Source organism: Parus major, chromosome 4 (genome assembly GCF_001522545.3).
Source record: "Parus major isolate Abel chromosome 4, Parus_major1.1, whole genome shotgun sequence".
In the NCBI taxonomy this organism is placed as follows: Eukaryota; Metazoa; Chordata; class Aves; order Passeriformes; family Paridae; genus Parus; species Parus major.
This window is the reverse complement of record NC_031771.1, coordinates 13,879,215-13,906,768: the sequence shown is the minus strand read 5'-3', so window position 1 is coordinate 13,906,768 and position 27,554 is coordinate 13,879,215. Positions and strand designations below refer to the sequence as shown.

The following is a 27,554-nucleotide window of genomic DNA, read 5'->3' as shown; positions in this document are numbered from 1 at the left end:
TGCTGTGCCGAGCCCTGCTGAGCCCTGCTGTGCTGTGCCGAGCTGTGCTGAGCTGTACCGAGCCCTGCTGTGCTGTACCGAGCCCTGCTGTGCTGTGCCGAGCCCTGCTGAGCCCTGCTGTGCCGTGCCGAGCTGTGCTGAGCCGTGCCGAGCTGTGCCGAGCTGTGCTGTGCCGTGTCGGAGGGGATGAGTGCGTGAGAGCCATACAGCAGTGTACAGGGGCCGGGAGCGCCTGCGGACACTTCCAGGTACACTCCGTGAGTCGGTCCGTCCGTCTGTCCGTCCATCCATCCATCCATCCATCCATCCATCCATCCATCCATCCATCCATCCATCCATCCATCCATCCATCCATCTCTGTCTTCTTTGCCAGCCCCCCGGCAGGACGGTCTCATTCATTCCTCCTGGCTACCCAGCTCTGTACAGAGCTGCTATTTTGGGGGGGATATTAGCGTGCTGGGGAAGGGAGAGACTTGAACGCAGCAGTGATTGGGTCCTTCTCCTTGTCCCTTTCCCTGCTGGGTCCTACAACTGCACTATGTGATTTTTTTTTCCGTGGCTCTCTAATCCTTGGGGAAGCTTTCCCTGCTTTTCTTTACGTCCGTCAGTTCAGCTGGTTGCTGGTTTTCTTGGATGGGAAGGATAAAAAGCACCGATTTACCAGATTGTGTTGGTAGGGCTGAGTAAAATGGGTGTGTGGGCGGGATGTGTGTGTGTCTCTTTCGCTGGGCATCTGCTGGGAGTAAGTGTGGTAAAACTTCGGGCTCCTGCGCTGTGTGAGGTGGCGGCAGTTCAGGGGTACGAGGAAAGGACGGACTGATAAATGACCCAAAATCAATGTTAAATGATCCAAGACCAGTGCGTCAGCTAATCTGCTATCTTGTCCTCAGCCCAGACTGTAAACTAAGGCAGCCCTCTATCAAGGAGTGCCTCCCAGTCTGCCTGTGTGTAAAACTAAATATGACAGAGGGTGAGGGACTCTTCCAGAGGAGTTCTCCTGAACAGAGCGGAGGACTCAAAGGTCAGGAATGGCCTGACAAATCAAAAGAGCCGGGAACAAAGAGGTGCTCTGTACCTCGGGCGGCTCTGTGTAAGCGAGGAATGTCGAGGGGGTCGCTCTCAGTGAGATTACCGCCTTGGTGGGCTGAGATGTCGTGCCTTCTGTGGGGAATTGGGAATGGGCAGGACTGGGTCTCCGGGCTGTCTCTTTATTTTGAAAGCTGAGAAGAGCTTTTTGAGGTACGGCTTCCAAATGAGATGCCTTGGAAAGAAGCTGTTAATCAGCTGAAAATCAATGCTAAATACACTCAAGACAAGGAGCTAACTGATGAGCTGTACTGGAGAGAACTAATAGCTGAGACGAAGCTCTGATTTTGGATAAGCAGTGGAGATATCACTCCTTTGAACAGCAGGACTGAAACAGGCCACTGTAGGATTTGTTAAATCTTTGTCAAAGAGGAAAGAAACTACTGATTTAGCAGGGTTTGAGCTCACAGCTGTGCCACGCACTGAGTAAAACGCTTTTTTTGTATCTGAATCCCTGTTGGTTTACATTCTTTGTGGTTTCTTCCTGCTGGGGTTTTGGGGGACAGCACTGCGTGTTGTTGCCTGTGCTCCCGTTATTATTCTTTTTATTATTGTTGCCTGTGTGGGTTATCTGAACAGTCCTTGGGGAGTGCAGAGTTACCGTACCTGGTCTGTGGGGTTAGCTGCTGTCACACTGTCAGAAGTGACAGGGACAGTTCAGCTCTGGAGCATGATCAGTGAAGGGGATATGAACTGGAAAATCTGACAACGTGACAACATTACTTTTGTAACTGGGTAGTTAAAAAGTGAGGTTTTCTTGGGGTGAAGACAGGAAGGATCATATTGCCAGTCTGCGCTGTACATCACTGTAAGGGTCTGCTGACACATACCAGGGCTGGTTGGGATAGATTGCCTGCATTTCAGAGGAGGCACAACTTGTGATTGCCCATACTTAAGCATTTTTTCCAAATGTTAGTAAACACACAGGTGTACTCTGCAAGCACTGACTGGCGCCCTTTGCTTGGCATGGGTATGATGGACTGAACCACATCATCTAATAAACACTTTGATAGAAAATGAGCTTGTAAACAAAGCTTCCAGAGAGCATTTTGCAGCCACAGCATGACAATACATAATTTACAAACAGGAGGCAAAAACTCCGGCTGAAAGCTGTTGCTAATTTCTCCTCTGTTCTAGCTGCTGTAAGAAGTAGTATTAAAAAACTAAATCGCTATCGTGAGGAACCTGAATCGGTGGCACTTTGCATGGCTGTATTTTTAAATGGAAAATCTGCAGGATCGTGACAACAATCCAGCTCACTCTCCCTAGGCGGCTCCAGAATAGCACTGAATGACTCAGATCCATGCATTCTGACTATTTAGGGTTTGATTCATGAAAATACATCTTCTTCCCAGAATAAAATGTTCCCCAGGTGACCTGTGCCTCCCATGAGGTCAGGTCGTCTGCTTGCTTCTTGTCACATCTGGAAACAGGGCCAGAAATTCCAGGTAACACACATGCACCAGAAGAGCCTGGGAGCTCCTGGGAGTCGGCATCAGCCAGCACAGTGAGACCTTTGGATTCATAAGGAGTAAGACAGAGGATAAATAAGCTTGAGTCAGACTGGGGAGTGGGGTATTCTCTGAGATAATTGCTCTCATTGATACAAGGCCAGGTGCTTTCTGCATGAATGTAGCGTGCTGAACTGACAGTACTTGTCCATCAGGACTAGAGTTGATCCTCCCTTAAACATCCTGCAGGGATTCAGACACTTATTAGGCCACGTGTGTAATGATCTTTTCACAGCCCAGCATGGTGTCCATTTGCTCAATACCGTACCTACCTAGTGGTGATTTCATAGGTGTAATTGTTTCAGGGAGAGGAGCGTTTGACCATCGATTGCAAAGCCCAGGGGTCCACCCTCAGTCGGGCACGGGAACTGCTGCTGGGGCTCAAGGGCTGACACAAACCAGCAGAGGCAGCGTGTGAGCGGAGGAGATTGCTGCTATGGCCCTGCCTAGACTGGGGAAAAAGGTCTTCTCAGTCATTTTGGCCATAATGTGCTTCTCTTTGATTTCCCAAGGAGTCAGGCAAGCTGATTGCAGACAACTGTTTTACAAGCTCTCTGTACCTCAGACCCAGCTCTGTTCTAAGAAGGCGCTGGCTGATACCCAGCCTAGATATAAATGGGTGTGAGGCAAGTGTAACTGATGCAGATACAGAGATGTACTTCCTTTCTTAAGTCACTAACGAAGTGGAACCATCCGTTTTTATTTTCAATCTAGACATTGGAAAGTTTGTTGGGTTTTTTTTTTTTGTTGTTGGGGTTTAGCTGAAGTACTTCTGTTGCAGAAACTGTAAATATACTGCTTTCAACCTGCTGTATATTGAGGCGTCAGTAAAAATTCTGTACTGTTCATGGAGACATAAGGACTGAGTGACTGGGGAAAAAAAAATCATATGAATTGTTTGCCTTGAAACCGGCAATTTTTCTGCATCATCTAAATGGCAGAGACATTTGGCAATGAGGTTTTGGGTAGAAACAGTTAAATGAAATATAGTACTGTTATTTAACACTACTACAGCTTGCTGTTGTAAATTATAACTTGGCTGCCTATAATGATTACAAAAGGGAAAGGTGTTTTCTTTTGAAGTGTACTGTAGGTCGTACCAAAAGTCCAAGCATGGGAGCCTGCAAAGAGCAACAGTTTTGGGATTCAGAAGGTATCTTGCTTTGATGAGGTTGAAGAAGGAACCCTGTCAAGAGAGCTTCATGCTTAAGGCTAGTACCGTGCTCCTGGCAGTAATATATGATACACCTTCTGTACACCTTTTGAAAAAAGATCTTAGTGCTCAATGAAAGGAAATAACCCCATACTTATCCCTCTTTGTACTGTCAAGCAGAGGAATGCAGTAATGAGAAACTGAGTGACTTGACTAAAGCCACGTGAGGAGCTTGTAGCAGAGTCAGAAGCAGATCCAGAGTACCAGCTGCCAGGTCTAAACACTGAAATAATTCCACTTCTGTTTTCTGTGGATGGATATGCGAGCAGCTCTTGATGGAGCCAGTTTTCACTCTGAAGTGGTCCAGAACCATGCTTAGCTGCTGACCATGCAGATGGAGAAGGTGGATCTTTTGGTTTTGATCACCTGGGGTGGGTTAGGATTACATCCCTGTCACATAGAATGGATCACACCCCCCAAGGTTAGTGGAAGTCTAATACCACAATGATGCTCTTCTGGTGATAGTGTAGGGGAAACTGCTCCCATCTCTGTTGAAAACATCAAATTTCAGTTTTGTCGGTTTCAATTATGCAGGAGGCACAAGGCATGATACAAAAATGATGCAGAGTGGAGAACTCTGTAGATGCAGAGCTACAGGACCCACAGCATAGTTCTGATTCACTAGTGGGGGTAGCAGGTCATGGATGGCATCACAGGCCTCATCTGTCCACCCCACCCCACGCCCCATTCCTGGACATCTCAGCCTCCGTGAATCAGCTGCTGAATCACTCATTTTACAATGTGATGTTTTGGAATAAAACATCGCTGCTGTTCGCTTGCCTTCAAACTCCTGACCTCAGAGCTGCAGCAACCCATCAGCTGATTGAGGAGCAGCATCCCAGCTGCTGCTCAGCAGTATGGGAGCTGGGGTGGTGAGCTCCTCCAGGCTGTGCAGCTCTGCATCTTGCTGGTGGATGGCAGCCCTGACAAACCAGTCTGCAGCTGGCTGAGTAGAGAGGTGGAATTTTACTCTTTTAAGGCTGTAACATTTAAGAGCAAATAGAATGAATGGCAAAACTGTTCTGTGCCTCTCTGGGTCCAATAAGGGGAATGCTTTGCTTCTAAAATCCCCACCCTGCTTCAGTAATATAAAGAACTGGAAGGCTTTAGTAGCATTCTTGCTTTCGGTCCAGCTGTCCACTCAGAAATTTTGGTAGAAAAGAGTAGCTGTATGTGTTGTCTCTTTTTTAAGATGGGAGGTGTTTAATTGAACCCTTTGGCTGGCCTGAGACTCTTGTGCATCTTTTTCCATTTCATTCATTCTGTAAATCCTTCAAGTGTTGAAGAAGTCACGATGGAGCATGCAATGGGCTGAACTTTTCTGGAATCTCTTTTGCCTTCAGATTTAATTACTGCTCTGCTAATCCATCATGTCACTTAAAATATATACTTATGCTGTTTATTCATGTTTAAGCTTCTCTTCTGAAACTGGGATTAGCAAAAAGATGGACAAGGTACAAAAACCCCACTCTTATATGAGAAAACCAATATTTTGCATTCAAATGCTAAAAGGACACCATCCAGATAAAGAAATTACCCATGAAATTAAAAATAACTTAAAAATGAACTTAACAAAAAGATTAATCAGTCAGTGATGGAGCATGCTTCATATCTTTTTAAATAATTGTGGCCTCTTCGGTTTTAACCTACAGACAGAAATCTCAGCAGCATCGTGGTCATGGTAAGAGATAAGTGCTTTAATAAATTACATGTTATAGGCTTGGTATCCTTTTAGTGTCATGTGTTCCGAGGCTGTTGCTTTTGTGTGTCCAGCAACATGGACAAATTGTATCATGTGTTTTGTTTGGGAGGAACATATGTCCTGTCCTCACCCTGGACTGAGTAATTTTCCTGCTGCTGGGGTTTTTTTGCCGGGATGCAGTCTGCCTGCATGTGCTTGTCTGGCACTGCAGCAACGCTGTCACAGCCACCTTCAGCATCATTAGACTCTCTCTCTCTATTTCTGCCCCACTGAAGAAGAGGATGGGAGAGCATAGAAGAGGAGCTGAGTCGTGGGGCTTAGGCAGGGGGCATGGATTTGCAGCACGTCAGCTGCAAACAAGGAGAAACTTGTTTGTTTCCTTCCCTTTTTCTATGCTTGCAGATTTGGAGAAATTCAAGGCGTTCTTAAATGCCCCACCATGTTCCTAATGCTCCCAAGTAAACACACAAATGTATTCATGCCTATCACATCTTTACTGTTCAGTATCCAAGGACTTTAATTTTGAATCGTTCAGGATTCACTTAATTACTGTGCCAAAGTTCTCATACGTGAGTGATCAGTCAGCAGTGCTCCATCTGACCTTCCCAAATCAGCTGGGTCTATTTATAGACGCAAGAAAAATGCACATTCAGGAGGAAAATGCCACTGCTTGAAACTCAGTTCCTGTTTTATTCTTTGCTTACTTGCATTTTTCATTTTCCTTTGCAGCTTATTGTTGCCTGGGTGATTTTTGGAAAACTTTACAAAATTGTTCATCCTCTGCTGTTTCAGTGAAAACCAAAAAATACTTTAAGGCTCCGTCAGGTTTCTTATGTCTACCTCAGGTCTTTCCTTGCCCCACCAGCAACTGCTCAAGATGTATTTTCTGCAGTTGTGACACTGTCCCACATGGATAGTTTTGGTCCTCTTCCTCTGGGGTGGATTCCTTACAAGAGGTTCTTAGTCTTCCTCTTGATTTCAAGCTGGAAAAAGCCGGTATCACTCCCCTTTTCATCTCCTTTGTGAGTATGAAAAGCTATTCTGTACTCTGCCCCTTAAAAGATATACTTAATAAGTAATATAGGAATAAGTAGGGATAAGTAATATAGGAGTAAGTAGGAAGGAAGTATAACTCAGTGTTGGTGCTGAAGTCACGCTCTGAGAATTGTATGGCACATTCATCACAGAGTGGAAGCAAGAAGGCTTGAGCTGGGATAGTTCTATGATCTTAATTTCTGCAAATAAGACACATGAAACACCCATGCGGGAGTTTTGCCGGTTTCTTTTCTTCTCGGTAGCTTGAGCTGTAAAATTTCCCTTTACCTTTCAGTGCAAGAACAAAAAGCTCAGTGAGCAAAGCACACACACCACGAAGGGCTGTATGGAATGCGATGGGCGGCCTCTGTGGCTGGTATGCTTTTGTTTTGGGCAGCCTGGGTGGATGCCCCGAGCACTGCAAAAGGATTCCAGCTGCTCCAGCCAGCGAATCAGCTTTATCAAGGACCTGGCTCAGATGCCTCTACACAAACACACGTAGTATGGGGAACAAACAAGAAGAATTAGAGACATGCACATGCCTGCATGGGCGTGATTATCACTGGCATCACAAGGACGAGGTGGGGTGGCTCCTGTGGCAGGAGAAGGTTGTGGGATTTTCATGAAAGACAGCCTAGGGAGATGAGTGGGGGGTGTAAGTCTGGAGGAATACGGGGTAATTTTACAGGAAGCTAAGGATGAGGTTAAGAAAGCAAAGACCAGTTGGAATTGAGTCTGGCCAGAGATGTCAAAGACAACAGGAAGGGCTTCTGTAGGCATCTTGCTGACAAAAGAAAGAGTAGGGATAAGGAGGGCCCTCTCTGAAACTTGGGTTCTGCAGGAAGTCAGTCTTTTGTTTTACCATACATCAGTTTTATGATGGCATCTTTAATAACAATGGTGGATGGTAATCACCTGCTAAATGTGGTAAAGAGTTTCTGATTGTACAGTGAACAGCTCTGAGGGGATGTAATTGCATTTCTGAAGTTTGCATCTTTTAAGGGGAGGTATGCCTTGGTATTCATACCATTCCTCTGCCTGAGGGAGATAGTGTGGGAGAACACTGTACCTAGCAGAGGAGCTGAAAGTGTTTGGCAGTGGCTTTAAAGGCATCTTTCACTGCTACTGCTGAACTTCTCAGTGGGTGCTTCTATGAAGGATACCAGCTGTCCATATTGTTGAGTTTGTTTTATGAACCTGATGTGCAGCCTGAGCTCTTTAATATAAATTAAAACAAACCAATGTAACCTTCCACTGTTTGTAGTAGAAAACAGATGTTTTTTGAACATAAAAGTTTGTAAAAGCACTTGGCAGCCTTGGAAGCTATATCTGATTCCTTTAGTTTTGCCAAACTGAAACTTGGCTCCTGCAGGAGATGACAGGGGTTTGAGCACATCATCTTTGGCTCTGACATCCGATTTACAGTGCTGTTACTGGGAAAGTTGAGGCTTCTTTCTTGTCAGAGGCTACTCAGAGGCAGAATATGGACCTCAATGCCCAAAGTCTCATGTTCTTCAAAATGATACTAAATGCAGAAAAAAATGTTGTATTCCTCTTTCCACAGTGCAGAGTTATGGATTTCTCTCTGTCACAGGAGAGCATCACTGGTAAAGCCAGGAAATTATTTCATTGCTCTTTCCTTCAGGTCGGATCTATAATTTTAAAAAAAACCAACCAAAAAAAAAAAAACAAAAAAACAAAAAAAACAAAACACAAAAAAACCCCACTCTTTTCATTCTTGGGAAAAAAAAAAATAGAGAGAAGAGATAAATGGGTTTCCATGTGATTATTAGTCAAATGTTTCCAAAGCCCAGTTAAAAAGTTCCAGTTTTTAACTCCCAGAACATTTTGCACTGGAATAATATTTCTTGTCTTTTTTCCCATTTCCTGCTCATCAGATCTTGCCCTGCTGTGCTTTGTCAACAATATTTTTAGGTCCCAAGATACCTCTGCTCTATGTGCCATGGATTTGTGGACCATTATCTGCTCTGTAACCAAATTTCAGTTCCGCTCAAGTTATTCTGAAGGCAGGGTTTGGCTGAAGCTTTAGCTAAAGAAGCTTCTAATTAGAATTAAGCATGCTGCTTTGTGTCTCCACCTCCAAATAAAATACAGCAGAGGAGTCAAGGTCAAGATAATAAAGTAGTCATGCTGGAATAGCACATGTGTTGTATGAATCATCCCATTGGCTATGCTATATTTATCTCTGTCACACTTTTGATATCATCCCTTTTCATCACATGGAGAACGTGTCCTGTGTGCTGCTCACTTCCAAGTGAAACCCAGTTCTGAACATACAGAACATCACCACAACTTGGTGTCTCACTGAAGCAGGACAGAGCCCTTCTGTCAAGCAGCTTCCAGAAACAAATAGCAAACAAGTGAGACAAAATGTACCCTTTGGGACAGACTTTTGAGAATTTTATGGTTACAAATCAGTACATCTGTTAATGGCCTGATGATTCTTTCTTACCTGTTGATGAGGCTCTAGGAGACTGTGTCTCCAACCTGTCTGATTTGTGTTGTGAGGATTGAATGAAATCAAAACTAATTGCTGGCTAGTCTGGCTAAATTCCCTGCTGATTCCAGTCACCCCCTGAATTAGGCTGTTTTGGTTAGTATGAGATCTGGGTTGAAACAACTACTCACCTTGGTTTTTTACAAGTGCTAATATTGATGTCAAGTTGTTTTGCAGATGCAGCCTAGCCTTTCTAACCTCCTTGTGGAGTATGACCTCGGAGCCACAGTGCTACAAATGTTTGGTGGGTTGCAGTGTTTACACACTGTTCACTACCACTTGCATTTTGACTGAATTGGTGCAAACAGGACATCTTTCAGTGTCAGTGGGCTGAAGAATATTTTGGAGTTGGTTCACGTCTGTGGCTTTACATGCACAGTATGAAAACCTAGAAAATGCTGCAGAAGGTTCCTGTCAGCTCCTCAGTAAAGTTTTGTTCCTTACACTGGGTTAGCCTTGCAAAGAACCTGAAAGACCAGGAGTCTTTATGCATCAGGATGCTTTATTGGTGCACAGCATGGCTGTGGTAGGGTTGCACCTCGCCTGCCCAGTAATTTGAACTCACTTGTAGAGGAACCCTGTAAAGTTCAGTCCTGCACTTCACCCTCTTACACTGTGGCGTGTGTATTTACTTTATTCTTCTCCCAGCTCTTTGGGCTGAATGTAGTTTAATCTCTGGTTGAACAGCTGCACAGAGTGTCTGATGTCACTTTGCAGGCGTGGAGACTTTTCAGTCTTTCCCATTTTGATGCAGATATCTTTTGGCATCTCTCAAGGTGGAATTAGCACAGGACATGTAGGCTAGGAGGCTCTCTCCACTCTCTCCACTGTCCTTCTCTGCCTTTGTTTTTGGCTTTCTCTTACTGTTTATTTACTGAAATTATTTTTATTCACTCAGGCTTGCACTGGTTTGAATGTCTCTGTTGTCTGGACACACTGCCAGCAGCAGCAGCAAGTCTGTGTGGTGCTTCAGGTCCACCTATATAAGGAATCTGGCTAATAACTTAATAGCTTCTCATCTCCACCGAGCTCCCTCTGAAAAGTGCTTTATTGTGGGTTGGGGAGCACACAGATGGCAGCACTCTATTTATCTCCAGGCTGTCACATCACTAGTTGTTCTCAAAACGGGGTGCCTTCACAGGCTGGTGTTTGCTGAGATCTGTGGCTTTAAAGAGCTTTTTCCCGAATAGGATTTGATACAATGGAGAGAAAAGAAACAGCATCTGCACTTACAATGATGGCTCAGAGGCATTAATTCTTTTCACATGCACATGCTCAGTCGACACATGGGCACAGCAGCCTGTGGATATTGTCCTCTCAGTTTGATCTCTCTTGCCTTGAAGTTGTGGGCAGGATTGGAAACAAAGTGCCACCCCTTCTTCAGTTTATCTGTCACTCCCTGAATGCCCATCAGCACCCAGAGCTCAGTAACTGCTGCAGTAGACTTAAAACCAGCGTGCTTGTGGTTAAAACTTAGCTTCCCATCAACCTAAGTTCCTTAAACTGACAAGAATTGCTACTCCCAGAAGGCAGGGAAGGAGGGAGAAGGAAGGGGTTTATAACTCAACACTCAAGCAGTCAGAGAGATTTTATCTTTTGGCTTTTTCAGATACTGCTTTACCAGAAGAGCTCTTGGGTGGTCGTGGCCCCCTTGCTGCCCACCCACTGCTCTGAGTGACTAAACGCCCTGCAGCACTGACTGATCTTTTCTTTGGAAAGACATTTTGATTCCACAGGCACTAAGATGCAGACTGATGAGTAATTGCTTTATTTTTCCTAAAGCTGGAGAGCACAGGGCTGGATTTTTTCACATTTTCACAGAATCTGGGGAGAAGGTCTAACAAAACTCTGAATCTGTTCTCATCTTTTATATCATTGGTGAACTTGGACAACAGTGGTAAGCAACTATGCCCAGGCAAACTTTTCAAATTTCTGTAGAGCCACTCAGAGAGTAGGTGGAGGCAGATGCACTGAAGCATCAGGCTTTAGCCCGGGTCACGCCTGTCACGGTGTTATTGGGAAAACCAAGCGTCAATTTACCAGGGTGGAGTTGGGAAATGGGAGGTTTGGGATTGCAGTTACATGGCTGTCATGTTGCATAAAGGAGACCATCCTCTCACATGACCTTTTCAGGGCTTCACCTCAGTCTCTCTCCTTCTGCACTGGCTGGGGGTGTGTCAGCCTGGGACAGCCTGAACACTTCCCCATCGGGGTGCTGCTCTTAGGGAGCTACTTTCAGGATTTGACCAAAGTGGATGTTATGCCACATCCCCAAAAGCTTTATAGAAAGTCTGAGTTCCCAAAGTCTGTCAGGATTTTTTGTACCTCCTGGTAACTCTTAGCCTGGACATTTATCTGTCATTTAATAAAGAAACAGCAAGATATAAAAGAAGCACCTGGCAGTTGTGACAGGCAGTGGTGAAAGCCTGTGTTGGCCCTTTCCTGAGAAAGAGGACAGGCTTGAAAACAGTACAATTTTTACTGTGTGCAAGTAACCCATGGTGTGACACTGGGTTTTCTTTCTAGTGCAGTATTATCTCTGGAAGACAGAAAACAGCTCACATTGTACCTTCTCTGAATTATCCCTTATCTCCTTTGTGTGTGTCCTCAGGGAAAGATGCCACAGACACCTCCCTTTGCAGCGATGTTTGACAGCAGCAGCTACAACAGGAACCTGTATCAGACAAAAGAAGGCAGCTGTGGAGGGCTCTATTACCACGACAACAATCTCCTGTCGGGGTCTTTGGAAGCTCTGATCCATCACTTAGTACCCAACGTGGATTACTATCCCGATGTAAGTTACACACCAGCTAACTCCATGGCCAGGCCTGCTGTGTCTCCTAAAGGGGAGCATGTGCAGGAAGAGCAGAATGTGTAACATCCATGGCTAAAGAAGGGGTTCAGGTGCCTGAAGCATGTGCTTTACTGGAGGGCAGCATACAAAAACTCACCTAACCTAGGAAGTCTGATGCTTTATTACTCCTGTTGTAAGGTGAGCAGCCCTGGTGACTCATTTATAAAGCACACACCTAGACTGGCTTGTCGCTTGATGGATTGTGTGCACCATTGACCCTCAAAAAGCTGAACAGAAAGGCATCACCACGGTTGTGACAGAATGAAAGTATTTATTGCAAAACCAAGCGGTTTTTAATGCGTATTTCCCATTGCTCATCTGAGGTTCCACGTGTATCTTGCAATAAGCAACCAAAATGTTGAACTAGTACCACACTGTTTAGGATCAGCAGAGGCTGGATGTGACAACAGGAGGTTTGTCATCTGAGAATTTGTCATTTGACCTGTCTAGGCACATCCATGCATTGAGACATTTTCAGTAATTCTTAGAAAAGAAGATAAAAAGGAATGGTATCAAAAGGTTGTAGGAAAGGACAGCTGGGGATAACTGGTGGATGATGAAACTGCAGCTCTACTTGTCGACATGCTCCTGCTGAAGACATAATTCTGCTTATATCCAGCTTTTGTTATTGTCATAGACCTGTTCACGGTTCCAAGACAGGATCATTTTTCAACTTGGGACAGAATTTACAGCAGCACAGGACTGTACTTAAGCTTGTGCTTATCCATTAATGCTTAGTGTAAACTTCAAATATATAGCAATTTAGACGCTGGTTGGTCAAACATGATAGTTTGTTCCAAGTTTCTAGAGCCAGAACATTGTAGACTCTTTGTAGAGTGGGTGCCATAGATACTTAACTACTGGGAAAGTGGAATGGATATTCTGAATATCCATTCACTGATTTGAACAATGAGTTCAAATCATTATCTATGGAAAATCAAACCAAAATAAGGAGCCTCTTCTTGTAACCTCAGAATCCGTTACTGATTTTTATTCTGTAAAATTAATCTATGTAGTTCCCTCCACTTTCACACAGGAGACAAATGTTTACTGTAGAGCAAGAGAAGATGAGTTGAAATTTTATTCTGAGTAATTTCAGGTAATGAGCTTGCAGTAAGGCTGTGTGCAATAGGAGAGCTAAGCCACCTTTGCCCTGCTTTGTTTTGGTTTACTCTTGCATAACTTGGCTCGAGCACAAGCTTATAATACTGGTTCTGGAGCAATGATAAGTGTTAAATGCTTACCTCTGTAGTAATTGCTTTTGGCACAGCCACCTGTAGAGTTTTATTCTTCAGATAGTAAAGTATGAGTAGCAGATTTTTCAGGGAGGCATTTCAGGAAAATATAAAAAAATGCTGGTGATTTATGCCTTTCTCTGTCTTCCTCTTGTTCTCAGAGGACGTACATCTTCACCTTCCTTCTCAGCTCCCGTCTCTTCATGCACCCGTACGAGCTCATGGCCAAAGTCTGCCACCTGTGCATTGAGCAGCAGAGACTCAGTGAGCCTGGCCTGGACAAGGTGAGATCCCACACTCCAGGGACTTCCCAGGTCCCTGCCCAAACCAAAATGCTTCTATTCAAGACAGTCCTCAGTAGGATTGAAGAGATTGAAAACCTGATGCAAGTAACTAGAATTTGACCCTTTATTCACTGAGATTCATGGGGAATTTCCACACTGCGCAGCCTGTCTTCCATGAGGGCTGCTGCTTCTGCTGCATTGTTGGTTTTACCGAGGGAATCTCTGAACCAGGGTCCTGAACAGGCCAAAATCTGCCCTCCAAAAGTCCAAGACAGAGGTTTTGTTGATCTCTTTCCTTACTTCACTGAGAATCAAAAATCATTTAATGGTCACTGTGTCCAAGGCAGCCTCTCACCACCGCATCTCTCCACCAGCCTCTCTCTGTCTGTGCACAGGTTTATCCCTATAAGGTGTAGTGCACACATAGGTCTTGGCACAACTCAAATTTACCACTTTCTTTGCTGAGGGTTAGTCATAAGTTATAGAAACTCTAATCAATGCCTTGCATTGAGACACTCCTGATAATGAGGGGAGTCATTTCCACCCACCTGGGGCAGAATTTCCAGGTCAGCCAAGACAATGAGTCTCCTCATTGGCTTCCATGGCGATTGGCTCTGGTCCGTAATCCAGTGCTGAATGAAGTTAAGATTAAAATTTACCTTACATTCATAGCCTTGTGCTCCACAGTATCCTACAGTGCACAGTATTCTATTTCCTTTGAGCTAATATTTCCTGCATTGCTGTTATGTGTAACATTCCTCGCTACTGTTTCCAAATAGAACTGGACCCAGAAGATTGCACCAAAAATCCTACAGTTGTTGACTGAGTGGACAGAGACTTTTCCTTATGATTTCCGAGATGAAAGAATGATGAGGAACTTAAAGGAGTTGGCACAAAGAATAGCCAGTGGGGATGAGGTAAGTTGTCTGCAAACAAAGTTATTGGATAAAAAAGCATTCCTGTTACTGCTTTGATACTGCTGTTAATAACAAGGTGTGGCTCTGGGTGCTTAAGAAAACTTACTGTGAAGGTGCTGGTAGGCAAAAAGTTCTGTCTGGTACCTAAGCCTAGGATGAAATCACGCAGCATAAGCAGATCTTCTCCAAAGCATGGGCAAGGTTCTCTCCCCCTCTAAGCCCATAACATAATCCCATTTTGTGCAGATGGGCACAACTTGGTGGATGTTAGTATTTATCATTTTAGTGATTCTACTTGGAAGAAGCTATCTAGGACAATAGCTGAGAAATCCCTATCAGTGTTGATCATTTCTTTAGTAAGATGTATTGGAATTGACCTGTAGGTCAGTGGAAAAGTTACAGCAGTTTTGGGGAGAAATTTCCAAAAGAGAACAGGACCAGGAATAATTGTCTTGAGCTTAAAGTATCAGATCAGAGGAAGTCTATCATATTCCTTCCTGTGGATGGGGCACACAAGGAAATCACCTGACCTTTTTCTAAATTCCACTTTTCAGATGGAAGTAAAGTTCCATGTGGGTATTATGAAATAATTCAATGCTCAACTAATAGTTGTCTTTTAAATACTGAAATAAACTCACCAAAAGCCAAGGGTTATATTTACTTAGTGGAAGGGAATTAACAAGGTTTCAGTAAACAAATCCTGTGTAGCTGGCATAACACTGTGATTGCAAAAGACACTGGAGTGGCATTTGGAAGAACCATAAACACAAATAGCAATTGCTAAATGGCATTGTGTTTCCAGTGTTCCTCAGGGACCAGTGTTCCTTATATAAGCTTTTAAGTAATGATATGGATGAGGCAGCAAACAGCACATTAACAGGCGTGGAGGTAAGCTGGACTGAGAGGAGCTGAGAGTGCTGCCAAAGGCCTGGAAGGGTCTTGAGAGGCTGTTCACAAGCATGGAAAAGAACAAACCTAAAGTGAACTTGGAAGCTGAAATACGTTTTGTTGTTGTCAAAGTGGGGAGGGATGAAAGAGGATGGGACAAGATAATGAGATGCAGTACAAAGTATAAATGAAAAAGAGATCCAATTTGATGTGCAAGCTGAAAGGTTGCAAGATAGCTCCAGGGAGCTTTGGGCTGGGGAAGAGGCAAGAGGTGTGCCTTCACTCCAGGGGTGCCAGGTTGCTTTGTTTCTAGATACTCTTCATAGCAAAGTAGGAAACTGAAGTTCAGTTCCAGGCAAAGCAGTTATGATTGAGAGCTCACACCAACTTGAAAAATACTCACTGGCACAAAAAAACCCCAAAAAACTGCTTAGCCTGGAGGAAGTTGAGTTGGTGGATGGAAGAATAAAATGAGAAGAGGGAAGGGTTGTCTGCAACAAAGTTTCTGGCACAACAGACAGTTTAAACAGTGAAATTGTCTATTGAAGGGAAAGGCAGATGTACCAAGCTGCTAGGAAATGTGCAAAGGGAGCAATCTTACTCTGCAGAGAACTATAAATCCTTTCTAGCTGTAGCTTTGAGGGTTTTTTGACTTTGAGGTTTCCTTTAGAAAGACAAAGTGAAAGCAAGCACTGCAGTAAATTGACTTGTTTTATTGTGAACTGCTTGGATCAGTAAATGGCAACTTCCTTGACCTTGCTTTTCTACAGATCCCTTGGATTTTTGTGAGTCATTACCCTAAAGAACACAAAAGAAGCAGTTTCCTACTCTTGTTCACTACAGTTCTACTTATAGCTTCTTATTCCACTTCCTGAATTACTGTACTCCAGTTCTTTTAGAATCTGTCAGTAAGAGTACGACCAAAACTTCTCACCATTCTAACATATCACTCCTTCAAAACAACATATTTGGAAAAAGCTTTGGAGGAAAGGACATATTTATCAGAATAAAGGAAATACTGCAACCTTGGACTGATCATACTATAGTGTGCAGACAGTAGTTTTTGGATGATCCTTTTTGAAGTCACTTAGGTTTTTTAATGGTTCAAGATGATATGTGGAATCTGGAAGAGTAGCCACCTTGGTTACATGTTTCTATCTACTTAAGAGTTGAGTTGTGCTCTTAAAATTGTCACTCCTCGTAACTTAAATAACTACATGGAAAGGCCTGCAAAAAGAAAAGACTAGAGAGATGGTTTTATTATCTTATTTTCCTCAGATTCACTGCAAGTTTAAGCTCTGACTTTGGTGAAACTGATCATGATTTGCTGTAGAGAGAAGCAGGCCCTTTGTTTATCATTGACTGGCCACTTACTTGGTTTTTCCTGTGGTCTTAAGCAGAAGATGGGGTATTTTCATTTCTTGTATTTCCTCCAGTGGTGGTTGGTACTTTCAGGAAGTGGATTGAACACATCTTTTCTTTGAGCTAACTGGGTCAATATTGAACCTGTGAGACAATCACTGCTTAAACCCTCAGCTGGACTCCTTTTGATCCGATGAAATGCCAATATTACAAATTCACATAATAGAGCTTCTCTTGAGTTGACAACAAATACAGGCATCAGCATCCATCTGTTTCAGTGTCATGCAGACTTTAATGATGTCTTCTCACATCTCAGAAGTGTTTTCTGATTGTTTGGTGTTAAAACAGATGTACCGGAAGAATGTGCAGCAGCTCCTCCAGAACCTGATTCGGAAGCTGGCCGCAGTTACCCAGTACGAGGAAGTGCTTGCAAAAATTGACACCACCACATCCACAGATCGCCTCACGCTCCTAAAGACCAAGCCCCAGTCCATCCAGAGGGACATAATCACTGTCTGCAATGATCCCTACGTGTTAGCTCAGCAGCTGACGCACATAGAGCTTGTGAGTTGTTACATTCCCAGGGATGACTTCATCCCTCCCCTCTTTTTGAAGTGCAGGTTAACAGGGGATATGACTTGGCTGCTTCTGTGCTTTGTTTAGGAGAGACTCAATTATATTGGACCAGAAGAATTTATCCAGGCGTTTGTGCAAAAGGATCCTTTGAATAATGACAAGGTAATGGGAGCAGATCTGGAGCAGCTCTGAAATGCATCATTTACCATCAGGTGCACCATGGGCTGGTAGTGAGGTCTGGCAATAAATGAGGACCAGTAGAAAACAAGCTTTACCAATCCCATTAAACATTTTGTTAATGTTTTTTTCTTTTCTTTCTGGAGTACAACTCCTGAAGCTCCGGAACTCAGCCAAAAAATTGACTTAAATGAACACATTTCCTGGGTTTTCTGACTTAAGCTAAGGGAGAACTTAATCCTGTGAATGTTTTCCCCAGGCCATCTACACAGCCTACAGCTGGAAGAGACTGAGTTTAACTTTGCCTTCTGCATTATTCATTTTCGACATCTGTTCTTCCTTTTTAGTAAACTGAACTCTTTGCAGCCAAGTGGCACATGGGGGAATTTGCAGGTAGAGCAGACATAACAAAAAGAGTGTGCAGAGGGCTCTAGATCTACATGAGATGAAGGGTAAATATGCAGTGTTTCTAACCAGCCATGACAGAATTGTCATCTCTTTGAGTGCTGTTTTCAAAAGGACTTAATTTTTTATGTTTTCGAAGATGACTTAACCTCTGTAGATAAACTGTGATAAAGTCAGTCCATTAAAACTTGAATTTAAAACTGATAAACAGGATAGAATGACAAAAGTTTACAATTTGATGTTCAATCAGATGGTCTCTGAAATTGTTCTTCCAGATAGAGATCACTGAAACTGCAGTCTACCCTTTTTTAGGCAACCCTGAGGTGTGGTGTGGGAATGATTCCAAGATGATACAGCATAGCACTGCTCAGGAAAGGGATAATCCCCTCAAAATGGTAGAGTTGGTCTCCCAAAGTTAGGATGCAGTATGTCCATTTGTCATCAATAGCTGATCATAATGTGCCTGACCTCTGTTTTCCTGTGCACTTGCAGAGAGCTTAGTGCTGTACCTGCTCTGTCAGAGGGACAGGAGTAAGGACTGAAACAGTGTGTGTATTCAAGGGAGCTTTATGCAGATATTTAGGCCTGATTGTTTGGATAAGTCTGTCCTGGGTCCTTAAAGCATCCCAGTAGGACTTCAAGCATGGGGTGGATTCCACATGCCTGCTGGAGTGCTTTACTGGGCTGACAGCTCAGAAGGAAGTTACACATGTTTGAATATTACCACTGCTGCTTTCCCTCTAAGCTTTTTGTCACTTTGGGTAATTTGAGTTATTCCTGGTTAGTTGAGAGTGTTTGGGAATGGCAAGGCAGAAAGCCAAAAGGTCTCACAGGAAAAAGATAAAAATTGTGCTAAAAGTTGCTATTTCATTTCTGTCTGTAGAGCTGCTACGGGGATCGAAAGAAGACTCGGAATCTTGAAGCCTATGTGGAATGGTTTAACAGGCTCAGTTACTTGGTTGCAACAGAAATCTGTATGGTGAGCAAGGACTTTTTGTGCTGAAAGGTTTTATTTAGTTGTCTAAAACTGTGAAGCCTTTTCAGGTTTGGTGCCTTTTGGACTTTTCATTCACTTGGTTCTGTAATTGTTCACATTTGGACGCAGTCAGAGCACGTCTGAAGAGGAAATAAGTTCAGTGTTTTTAGCATTATACTGATGCCTGAGCCTTGTTTATGTGACAGTAATGATTTATTCTGGGTCAGCCCTTCTTGGTACATGAGCATGTCTGGCCTGCTGTTCTCTTCTCTGAAAGCCTCTTGTGGATTGAGGCACATTCTCTTCCCTGGCTGACCCTCTACTCTGCTCTGCTGTTCTTCATATCCTTTTTCTTGGCAGAGCCTCTTTGCCTGTTGTCCTTGTTCTCTGCCTGTCCAGGATCTGGTTTGTCTTTGCTGTCCTGAATGCTTTTGTACACAGTAGTGTGGCTTCCTTTACATGTAAAGGATAGTGTGAAGCTGTGGTACTTATGGAAAAGACTTTTAACAGTGGTGTTATTTCTTCAGGGATGTGTCTGAGTGCTGGTTCCTGCAGAGCATAACCCTACAAATGCATTTCTTGCAGCCTGTGAAGAAGAAGCACAGAGCAAGAGTGATAGAATATTTCATCGATGTGGCACGGGAATGTTTTAACATTGGCAACTTCAATTCCTTAATGGCTATTATTTGTAAGTATGTGTACTGAGATATTATTTTATTCCTGTTTAAATCTGGATAAAGGAAGCAGAGTGATTCACACAGAAGTCTACTGCATAGCTTGGTCAGCAGCATGAAGTTGCTCAACACTGTAGTGCTATGTGTGTAGTATAAAGTTGGTATAAACCAAAGTTTTCATTGCCACTCTTCAGAGACCTAAATCCCCGCTTTTTACAACCAACTTCAGTGCTAAATTAGAATAAAAACTTGCTTCATAATATGGAGAATTGATGTCTTCCATTGTTTCTATCACATCCTAGTGGTTTAAAAACACCTCTTTATATCTGGTGGGAAAATGCTGGGAATATTCTTTTTTTCATTTGAAATATGAAAACTTCATAATTACGTGTAGTTTTCAATAAATTATGTAAGAGATGGTGTTCAGAACATTCATTTGAGCTTTTCTGCTGTATATACATGTTTTATCAGATCCACATTAAATCATGTCTTAGCAATTTTTTTAGAGCTTTCATTCTGTAAGAGATGAAGATTTTGTTTCCAAGATTATTGTGGAATTTAAAGAAAACAGTGACTCTGATTTCTTGAGTAACTCCATTGAAAATACTTGTTATTGGTAATAGGTTCTTTGCTTTAGAAATACTTACTAGTCCAAGCTACCTGAAAGATTTTTTTCTTTTAAATACTCCAGTAATCTCTTTCTCTTATATCAAGCTGGCATGAACATGAGTCCTGTGTCTCGGTTAAAGAAAACCTGGGCAAAAGTGAAGACAGCCAAATTTGATATTCTTGAGGTAAGTTTGGCTAATATTTGGACAGAAGGCTATTAATACCATTTTACTTTTGACTACTCTAAAATGTGAGTTTGGCTTCATTATGACATTTAATTTAGTATATATGTGCTCTTAATGGATGTTGTCCAGCTGACCTTTGTCAAAGATCGTGCAGGTGCAGCACTGTATGAGTTTGTGATTTGTCCAAGAGAATGTATTGGATTCCTTGTTGTGCTGAATGGACATTTTAAAAAATAAGGTTTTCTTCTGATCAAACAAACAAGTGATACCACAGCCCTCTACAAAGCTGTGTTTGTGGGGCTCTTCAGAAGACCTTTTCCTATTTAAGAGTTGCTCAGATGAGAAAGGATTGTGTGTTCCTCATTATCTGCATCTTTTCATGCCTTGCAGCATCAGATGGACCCTTCCAGCAATTTTTATAATTACCGAACTGCTCTGCGTGGAGCCACTCAGAGGTCCCTGACAGCCCACAGCAACAGAGAGAAGGTGTGTTGGCAAATGACTTGGCAGTGGGCAAAAGGGAAATGTGCTTGTTAAGCTGCATGGTAAACCTTTATCCTGGAATTCTGATTCTCAGCAACTCTACCCCGGTGGGCTTATAAAAAGCTGCCAGATAAGTTTGGTGCTGGCTGACAGTCCAAATATTAAATGATCACTTTGATTGTTTAAGTAAAATAAGTTGCCTCAGTTCATTTCTGTTTGACAGACACCTATATCTCACAAACCTGTACCACAAGTAGAAAGGCTAAGGACTGACATGAGGTTGCTGTTTATTCTTGCAGCTGCTGCTTGTGCTAAACTTTCAGTAATTCATGGCTTAAGGTGGAAAGACTTTAAAACTTACAAAAGCCATTCTAAACCTCAAATCTAGACAGAGCTGTGGCATTCCCTCCCTGTATATAGTCTTTAGATGCAGAATCTCAGTGGTAGTTCTTGTGGAAAGGAATCAAATATCTTCCTAGCTACTCTCTTCTTGGAAGCAGTTGCTCACCAAGGGCTTCACGCTGTGTTTAATAAACGTGATCTTGGAGTCCGTGGAATAAACTACCAGGTAGATGAAGCAAATCCACGTGCCGTCTGCTGATCTATACTGTTGTTTTACATGGAATGTCTTTCTATGTCCTGAGGATCTCTTCACATATCATTCAAAGTACCAGAAGTTTAAATGTAAGAGGCTTACTTCTTTTCAGAGAAAAGTCAGTTTTAAGACTTCAAAGAAAGAACTTAGAGATATTGAAATATGGTGCAGTGAAGTGTTCTATAATAACTGAAATAATAAGTGGTATTTGTTTTATCCCCAGTTGTAACAAGGATGTGTAGCTGTGAAAACTTCCATAGGATGAAAATTAAAATAGAACGATTTTAAGAAAATAAAATTCTCCAACATTCTCCCAAGAAAATACTTTGTTCAGTTGGCAGGAAATGCTTAATTTTAAGCCAGTCAGTACCAAGGTTCCATGACTTACATGAGCTCAGGGAACTGTAGCTTGAAAACCATTTGTGCTGCTACCCCCAATATTCCCTGCTGTGCTTCAATGTGCATTTCCCCACGTTTACCAAATAAGTCCTGTCAAGAGGGAAAGCTACACTACAAGAAACTTGCAGGAATTACATGTAAGAAGTAGGTGCCTCTGACCATTTATCTTCTTGAATCTGCAAGGAAGAAGGAAAAAATGAAAACAGGAAGGACATGACACAGAAATGGAGGACTTTCTGGAGAGACTTGTATTTTAAAATGTTGTGACTGCACAGTTTTTGTGTAAAGATGTAGAATGCTTAGTCCTTCAGTATTTTGCTTACCTTTTGTATCACCTGACTTCCTTTCATTTTTCTCTGTAGACCACTGTGTCTTGATTCAGGACCAGACTGATAATAATAATGTTGTTCTCTCCCTAGATCGTGATACCTTTCTTCAGCCTCTTGATCAAAGATATTTACTTCCTCAATGAGGGTTGTGCCAATCGCCTTCCAAATGGTCATGTCAATTTTGAGGTAAGTAGGGCACTAAGTGGGGTTTTAATGCAGGGTCAGCCCCTTTAACAGAAAACCGGAGCAGATCACAGTCTAATTTCCACTGGATTCTGAGAGAGCAAACATAGACTGGAATTTGAGTATATCTGTTCCTTCTCAGGGGAGCTGGGAGGTAGTCAGGGAAAAGCAATTTTATTGGAGATGGAGTGTTTGTAGAAACTTTCAATATTCCCAGGTTTTTTTGTGGGGGGAAAAAGCCATCAGAACTTCTTCCCAGTGCTCAAATTCATCTCAACATTTCAATACACAGGTTTGATATAGTTAATGACAGAATGTTCAAATTAGTATTTTAGGGCTTATCTTTTAATTCCTCACATAAAAAGCAAGTTCCTCCTTTATCAAGATAAATAGGCATCATTTTCATGCGTGTAAGTCCCAGAGTGTCTCTGAAGAAATATGTGATAGAGCAGCAGTGAGGGAGTTTGGACTCTCTTGTCTTCCAGTAGTTCTTCTGGCTCTGATTTCATGGTTGTTATCTGACACAGGGTGAGTTACCCAATGATTTGTTTCCTGGTACTTTCAGTTTTCAAGAAGCCTGGGTCATTCACACGGAAGTGCACTACATTTCAGTTGTAGTCATGGGCCTGAATTAGCCCAAAGGTTCTTAAACTAGGCTGTGCAATCACCTGGAATGTCATTTTGCTCAAGGAATCCATGTGCACTTGAGACATGTTAAACTTTAATTGAAAGAGCTTATCAATTAATGGCACCAGCACACTACATGGGCAGTGTTTATTTTTGGCATAATTTTCCAAAGAGCATTTCATATTTGCTAACTGACAGGAAACATCTGGATTTTGAAATGTCAGTATTAAGCACTTGATGTGAAAATCACTATGTATTCAATTGCAAAACAAAAACTGTGAGCATCATCAAAGTCAAAATTTGGGCATAAAGAGGGTTACCAGCTCCTTGGGGAAAAAAAAAAAGTGCACTTCATGATCTACTATATTGCTATTCACAATAGCAATTTTAACAAGGTGAAGGAGTGGGAAGTTACCATAGCTTGAAACAGGAACACAAAAGTTAGAGGCTGAGTGTTGAGTCAGATCACATTCAATTCTATCTTAAAAGCCAAGGACAGGCAAAGCCTTGGTCTCCAAACCACGATCTCGCCCTCTTTTTGAAAAAATGTTCAGGGTAAGCAATGCTGTTCGACATATAGCACCTCTTCTGCTTTGTATTCTGACAGAAATTTTGGGAGCTGGCAAAACAAGTCAGTGAATTTATGACATGGAAGCAAGTGGAGTGTCCTTTTGAAAGGGATTGGAAGATTCTGCAGTACTTGCTCTCTGTCCCAGTCTTCAGTGATGATGGTAAGGAGCTCTGGATTTCTGCAGGGATGGTGTCACTGCCTACTGCTTTATCTCTTTCTGTGTTAATTTGTGGCTTCCACAGTAAGGAAAGACTGTCTGGCAAGTGAAAAATGCTCCTCCCTTACAAATGACAGAGAAGATAAGATTTTTCTTGTATGCGCATATAGTCTGTGAGAATAAACATTTTTTCTGAAATAGAATGAACTAAATTGATGTGGTCCTTCTAAATGTCACATGAAATGTATTTATGTGGACTTTCAGGATACTTTGTACTAAAGGGTGCTGCTTAAGGAAGAAAACAGGGACTTCACTGGCTACATACAAAGCACCATGTCCCTGGGCTCATTTTATTTTCTCTTGAGTGCTTTCTGCTCCTCATGCGTCTGAGTTTCCGCCGGTTGGTTTTTTCCCCCCCTCAGGGTAGTCTTTGTTCTCATGCACACTTTGTTAGCATTGTCTGGGTGCAATTATAAGCAATGCTATACTTCCTAATGGGATTCTGAAGCCCTAAACTGAGAGATGGAGAATATGTGCCTGCGTCATTTAACTCAGTCTGCTTTGCAGGGAGAGCAAATTTTAAAATGCCAGTAGGCCTAACATAATGTATTTGCTTCTGATTGCAGCACTTTACTTGGCTTCCTATGAAAGCGAAGGCCCTGAAAACCACATTGAAAAGGACAGATGGAAGACACTAAGGTTTGTGTCAGAGGTTACCCAGATCAATAAATAAATAGAATGGGATACAGAGGAAGCATCAAGCAGTTAAAACCAAATGGCATGTTACGTGTTTCAACAGATGGGGCACAGCATGCTTGTAAATCCCCCCTCCAGTCTGGGACTCTCGGAAAAGATAGAACAATCAGTCTTTATCTTAAGCTCTGTCGGTCCTTCTTGCCCTTAGGAAATGGGAATTAGAATAAATAATTTTGTATTTTAATTCCTTGTGTTCCTCAGTGAAGGAAGAAAGTACTTCCTAAACTCCAAGAAATCCCCACTTTCTCACAAGTACTATACAGAGCACTCTGGATTCCCCACAGATGTTTTCACAGCTACTGCATCCCTTTGTGCACCAGCCTTTGAGGCAGGGCTGAGGTTTGCATAAAAATTGTTCTGGGGAAAATGCATTAATGAAACCACTTAACAATTTAGAGTTCAGGCTGGGGAAAAATATTTAGCAAAATAATTTTTGGCTTTTCTTCTACTGCTATTAGAATGCAGCCTCATCAGCTCCTTGATTTTACTAATTGGAAGGATACATGAACCATAAGGCAGGGAGTTGTAGCAATTCCATCTGATTGATTCCACTCATTTTGAGAAGACAGAAAGAGTTACTCACATCAGGGCACAGACACTCCACATTACACAGAGTGACAAGATGAAAATCTGTAGTAACACGAATTTCAGTTTCACGGCTTCCTTATCGTAGTCACTCTGTCTGAGAAGATTTATTTCATTCTAATGATTGTCTTCACCCATTTGCATTTCCCTCTGCCTTTCAGGTCAGCGCTTCTGGGCAGAGTCTAGAGCACACCATGTCTGCTGTTGCTGTGTTACGTGGATTGCCAAGGGGCATGGCTTGGCTTATTTTTCTGTGCACTGAGTGGCACTCAGAACGATGAAAGATGTGCAGCCAGTTGCGATATCTTGGCAGCAAAGATGAAAGAAGTTAATTCAAGAACAAACAGGCAGCTTCTCCCATCTGACAGATGAGATAAAATCACAGCCCACTCAGCTGGGATTCAGGCTGAAGTATTGATTGAGAATCCTTTGAAGATCTCAGATGCTGCCTATGAATCATTTCACACCTGGATGGAATATTCTTCCCTTTCCTTTTGCTGCAGCTGGCTGCTACAAGGACTCTGCAGAGCTGCTGCAAGGACTCACAGGAGGCTATGGGGGGGAAATGTTCACCATTCCTTTCAGTGAAACCCAGGTCTGCATTGAAGAGCTCCCATTCCTAATAAGCTGAATATATCCCCAAAGTTTGGGATTGCTAAGAAGGGAAAGGACTGGACACAAAAACTGGCTGCTGAGGAGAATTTCTCCCTACCACTGTAATGGTGGCTGGGTTTTTTTTCTTTTTCCAGTGTGTTTTTGAGTTGGCTGCTGGCAAGCAAACTCATTATTATTTTAAGTTATTTAAAAAAATATAAAGTAATGAAAATCAAGGCTGTGGTAAAAAATACACCTGCTATAAAAAGATAATAGCTATGTAGCTCTACAACTTCTAGGGAGGCTTTTTCTTTTGTTCACTTCTTTAGAGCTAACCACTACGTGCAACAAACATTTTATTTTTACTGTGAGGTTTTGTTACTCTTGATTTTCCGTACTTGACCTTCTTCTTATATTAGGTTGAACAAGCTGACTTTTCTAGAATAGTCTTTGAGAAACTGGCATAAAAACTGTGTTGAAATATGAGAGTATGTTTTTATTCAGTAATTTTTATAACTGCTATTTTTTTGAAAGGGTAACAGTGGAGAACACAGTCCACTCTTGATTGAAATAGCAAGATGCTAAAAAGAAAAAAAGAGGCTTCTTCTCAGCTCCAGCTATGAGCAAAACAGTCTTCCTGTGTGTTTGCTTTAGGGATTATGTTTATGGCTGTGAAGTATTTCACTGTATTACACACCTATTAAGTTTTTAGTAGCTCTGAATACTTAGTCACTCTATCTATCCTAGGAAGAACATGATTGAAAAAAAAAAAATACAAAACCAAGCTGTAGCTGTAGATCACCCTGGATGCAAAAATCAATAAGCAAAGTACATACTCGGCAAAAAAAAAACCAAAAAAAACAACCCTATTTGCAATTATTCTGCTACTGTTGTAAAAAAAAAAAAAAAAGGAAAAAAGTAAGAATAAATATATTTATTTGTTGCACTGCATCTCTTGAGTTTTCAGGTAAGGTGGTTTTTATGTTCTGTCTGTACCTTTTCGGGCAAATATTTTAATTATGAATTCCATAGTAACACAATGAGGTAGCCTTTGTTAATGGGGACACTGTCCTTAACTACAGCCTGTTTGATAGTACAAGGTACTGGAAGTCCCAGAGTTTCATATTCCACAAGGACCAGCACCAGGGCCTCAAGCCCTGACAGAGAAGGTTTCCTCTCCTCCTTTCCCATTCCCCGTACAATGGGGAAGGGAGGATCCAACGGAGCTTGGGGTAAAGGAGAAAGAGGGCCAGCTCTTGGAAAGGAGAAAACTGCTTCTGCTGTGCACAGACTTGCCTCCCAGATTTCATCAGGTGAGGCCTTTCCCATCCTCCCCTCTACATCCTTCCCCTCTTGCCACAGCTTATGCCTGGTGCTTGAAAGGGGAAAGCAAATCCCAAACCTCTGGCAAGCCAGAGCTGCTCCTTCAGCCATTATTTAACTTAGTGTTTGATGTTAGAGCCTTGCCATGATCTGTGTCCTCTGCTCCATCATTTGGTGCAGCCAAACCGTGCTGGGTTTTCATTTTGAACATCCCAAGCTATGTCAGGCTGTTGAACCACTGATGTGGAAAGAGCCATTCACACCTGTCCATAGCAAATGGGAGAGAAAAGGACTGATTCTTCCACGGTCGAGCAGCTCCCAAAGGAAACATCACAGACTCTCAGAAATGAGGAGTTACAAGATCTCATTAGCTCTACAAGCTGAGTGTTCAGGCAGGACTGAAAATCCCAGCTCAGTGCTGGCAGATGCTCAGTGCTTAATGGGGGCAGAGGCAGCAATCTCCTGTACAAATGGCTCAAACATTACTTACTTATTTGTGGTGCACTTTCTTCTTGTGGTGCAGAGACAAAAACTGCCTCTTACAGAGCCATGTGAACCAACTTGCTCAAAAGAGTCTACAGATGTCTGGCTAAGCCCACAAGAACAATACCTGTCCTTACCATCCAGCCATTTCCCTGCTCTCCTATTTGGAAAAATCTTCATGGTGTCATCACGAAAAGAGCAGTCAGATGGATGCAAAATTGTGCAAGAGCCTATTTACATCTGTCATGTCTAAAAGAACAAG

The 27,554-nt window shown here is 42.5% G+C and overlaps 1 protein-coding gene across 1 annotated transcript; it reads left to right on the top strand.

Annotated features, from left to right (window-relative positions):
- Positions 1 to 99: 99 nt before the first annotated feature.
- Positions 100 to 26,437, top strand: RASGEF1B (RasGEF domain family member 1B). The gene is made up of 14 exons (XM_015625767.2): positions 100 to 248; positions 11,677 to 11,859; positions 13,316 to 13,438; positions 14,218 to 14,355; positions 16,954 to 17,169; positions 17,269 to 17,343; positions 18,647 to 18,742; positions 19,325 to 19,427; positions 20,128 to 20,207; positions 20,598 to 20,693; positions 22,104 to 22,199; positions 23,431 to 23,554; positions 24,178 to 24,250; positions 25,054 to 26,437. Exons 2-14 carry the CDS (start codon positions 11,683 to 11,685, stop codon positions 25,076 to 25,078), a joined length of 1,422 nt encoding a protein of 473 aa, XP_015481253.1. The 5' UTR covers positions 100 to 248; positions 11,677 to 11,682; the 3' UTR covers positions 25,079 to 26,437.
- The last annotated feature ends 1,117 nt before the right edge of the window (positions 26,438 to 27,554 follow it).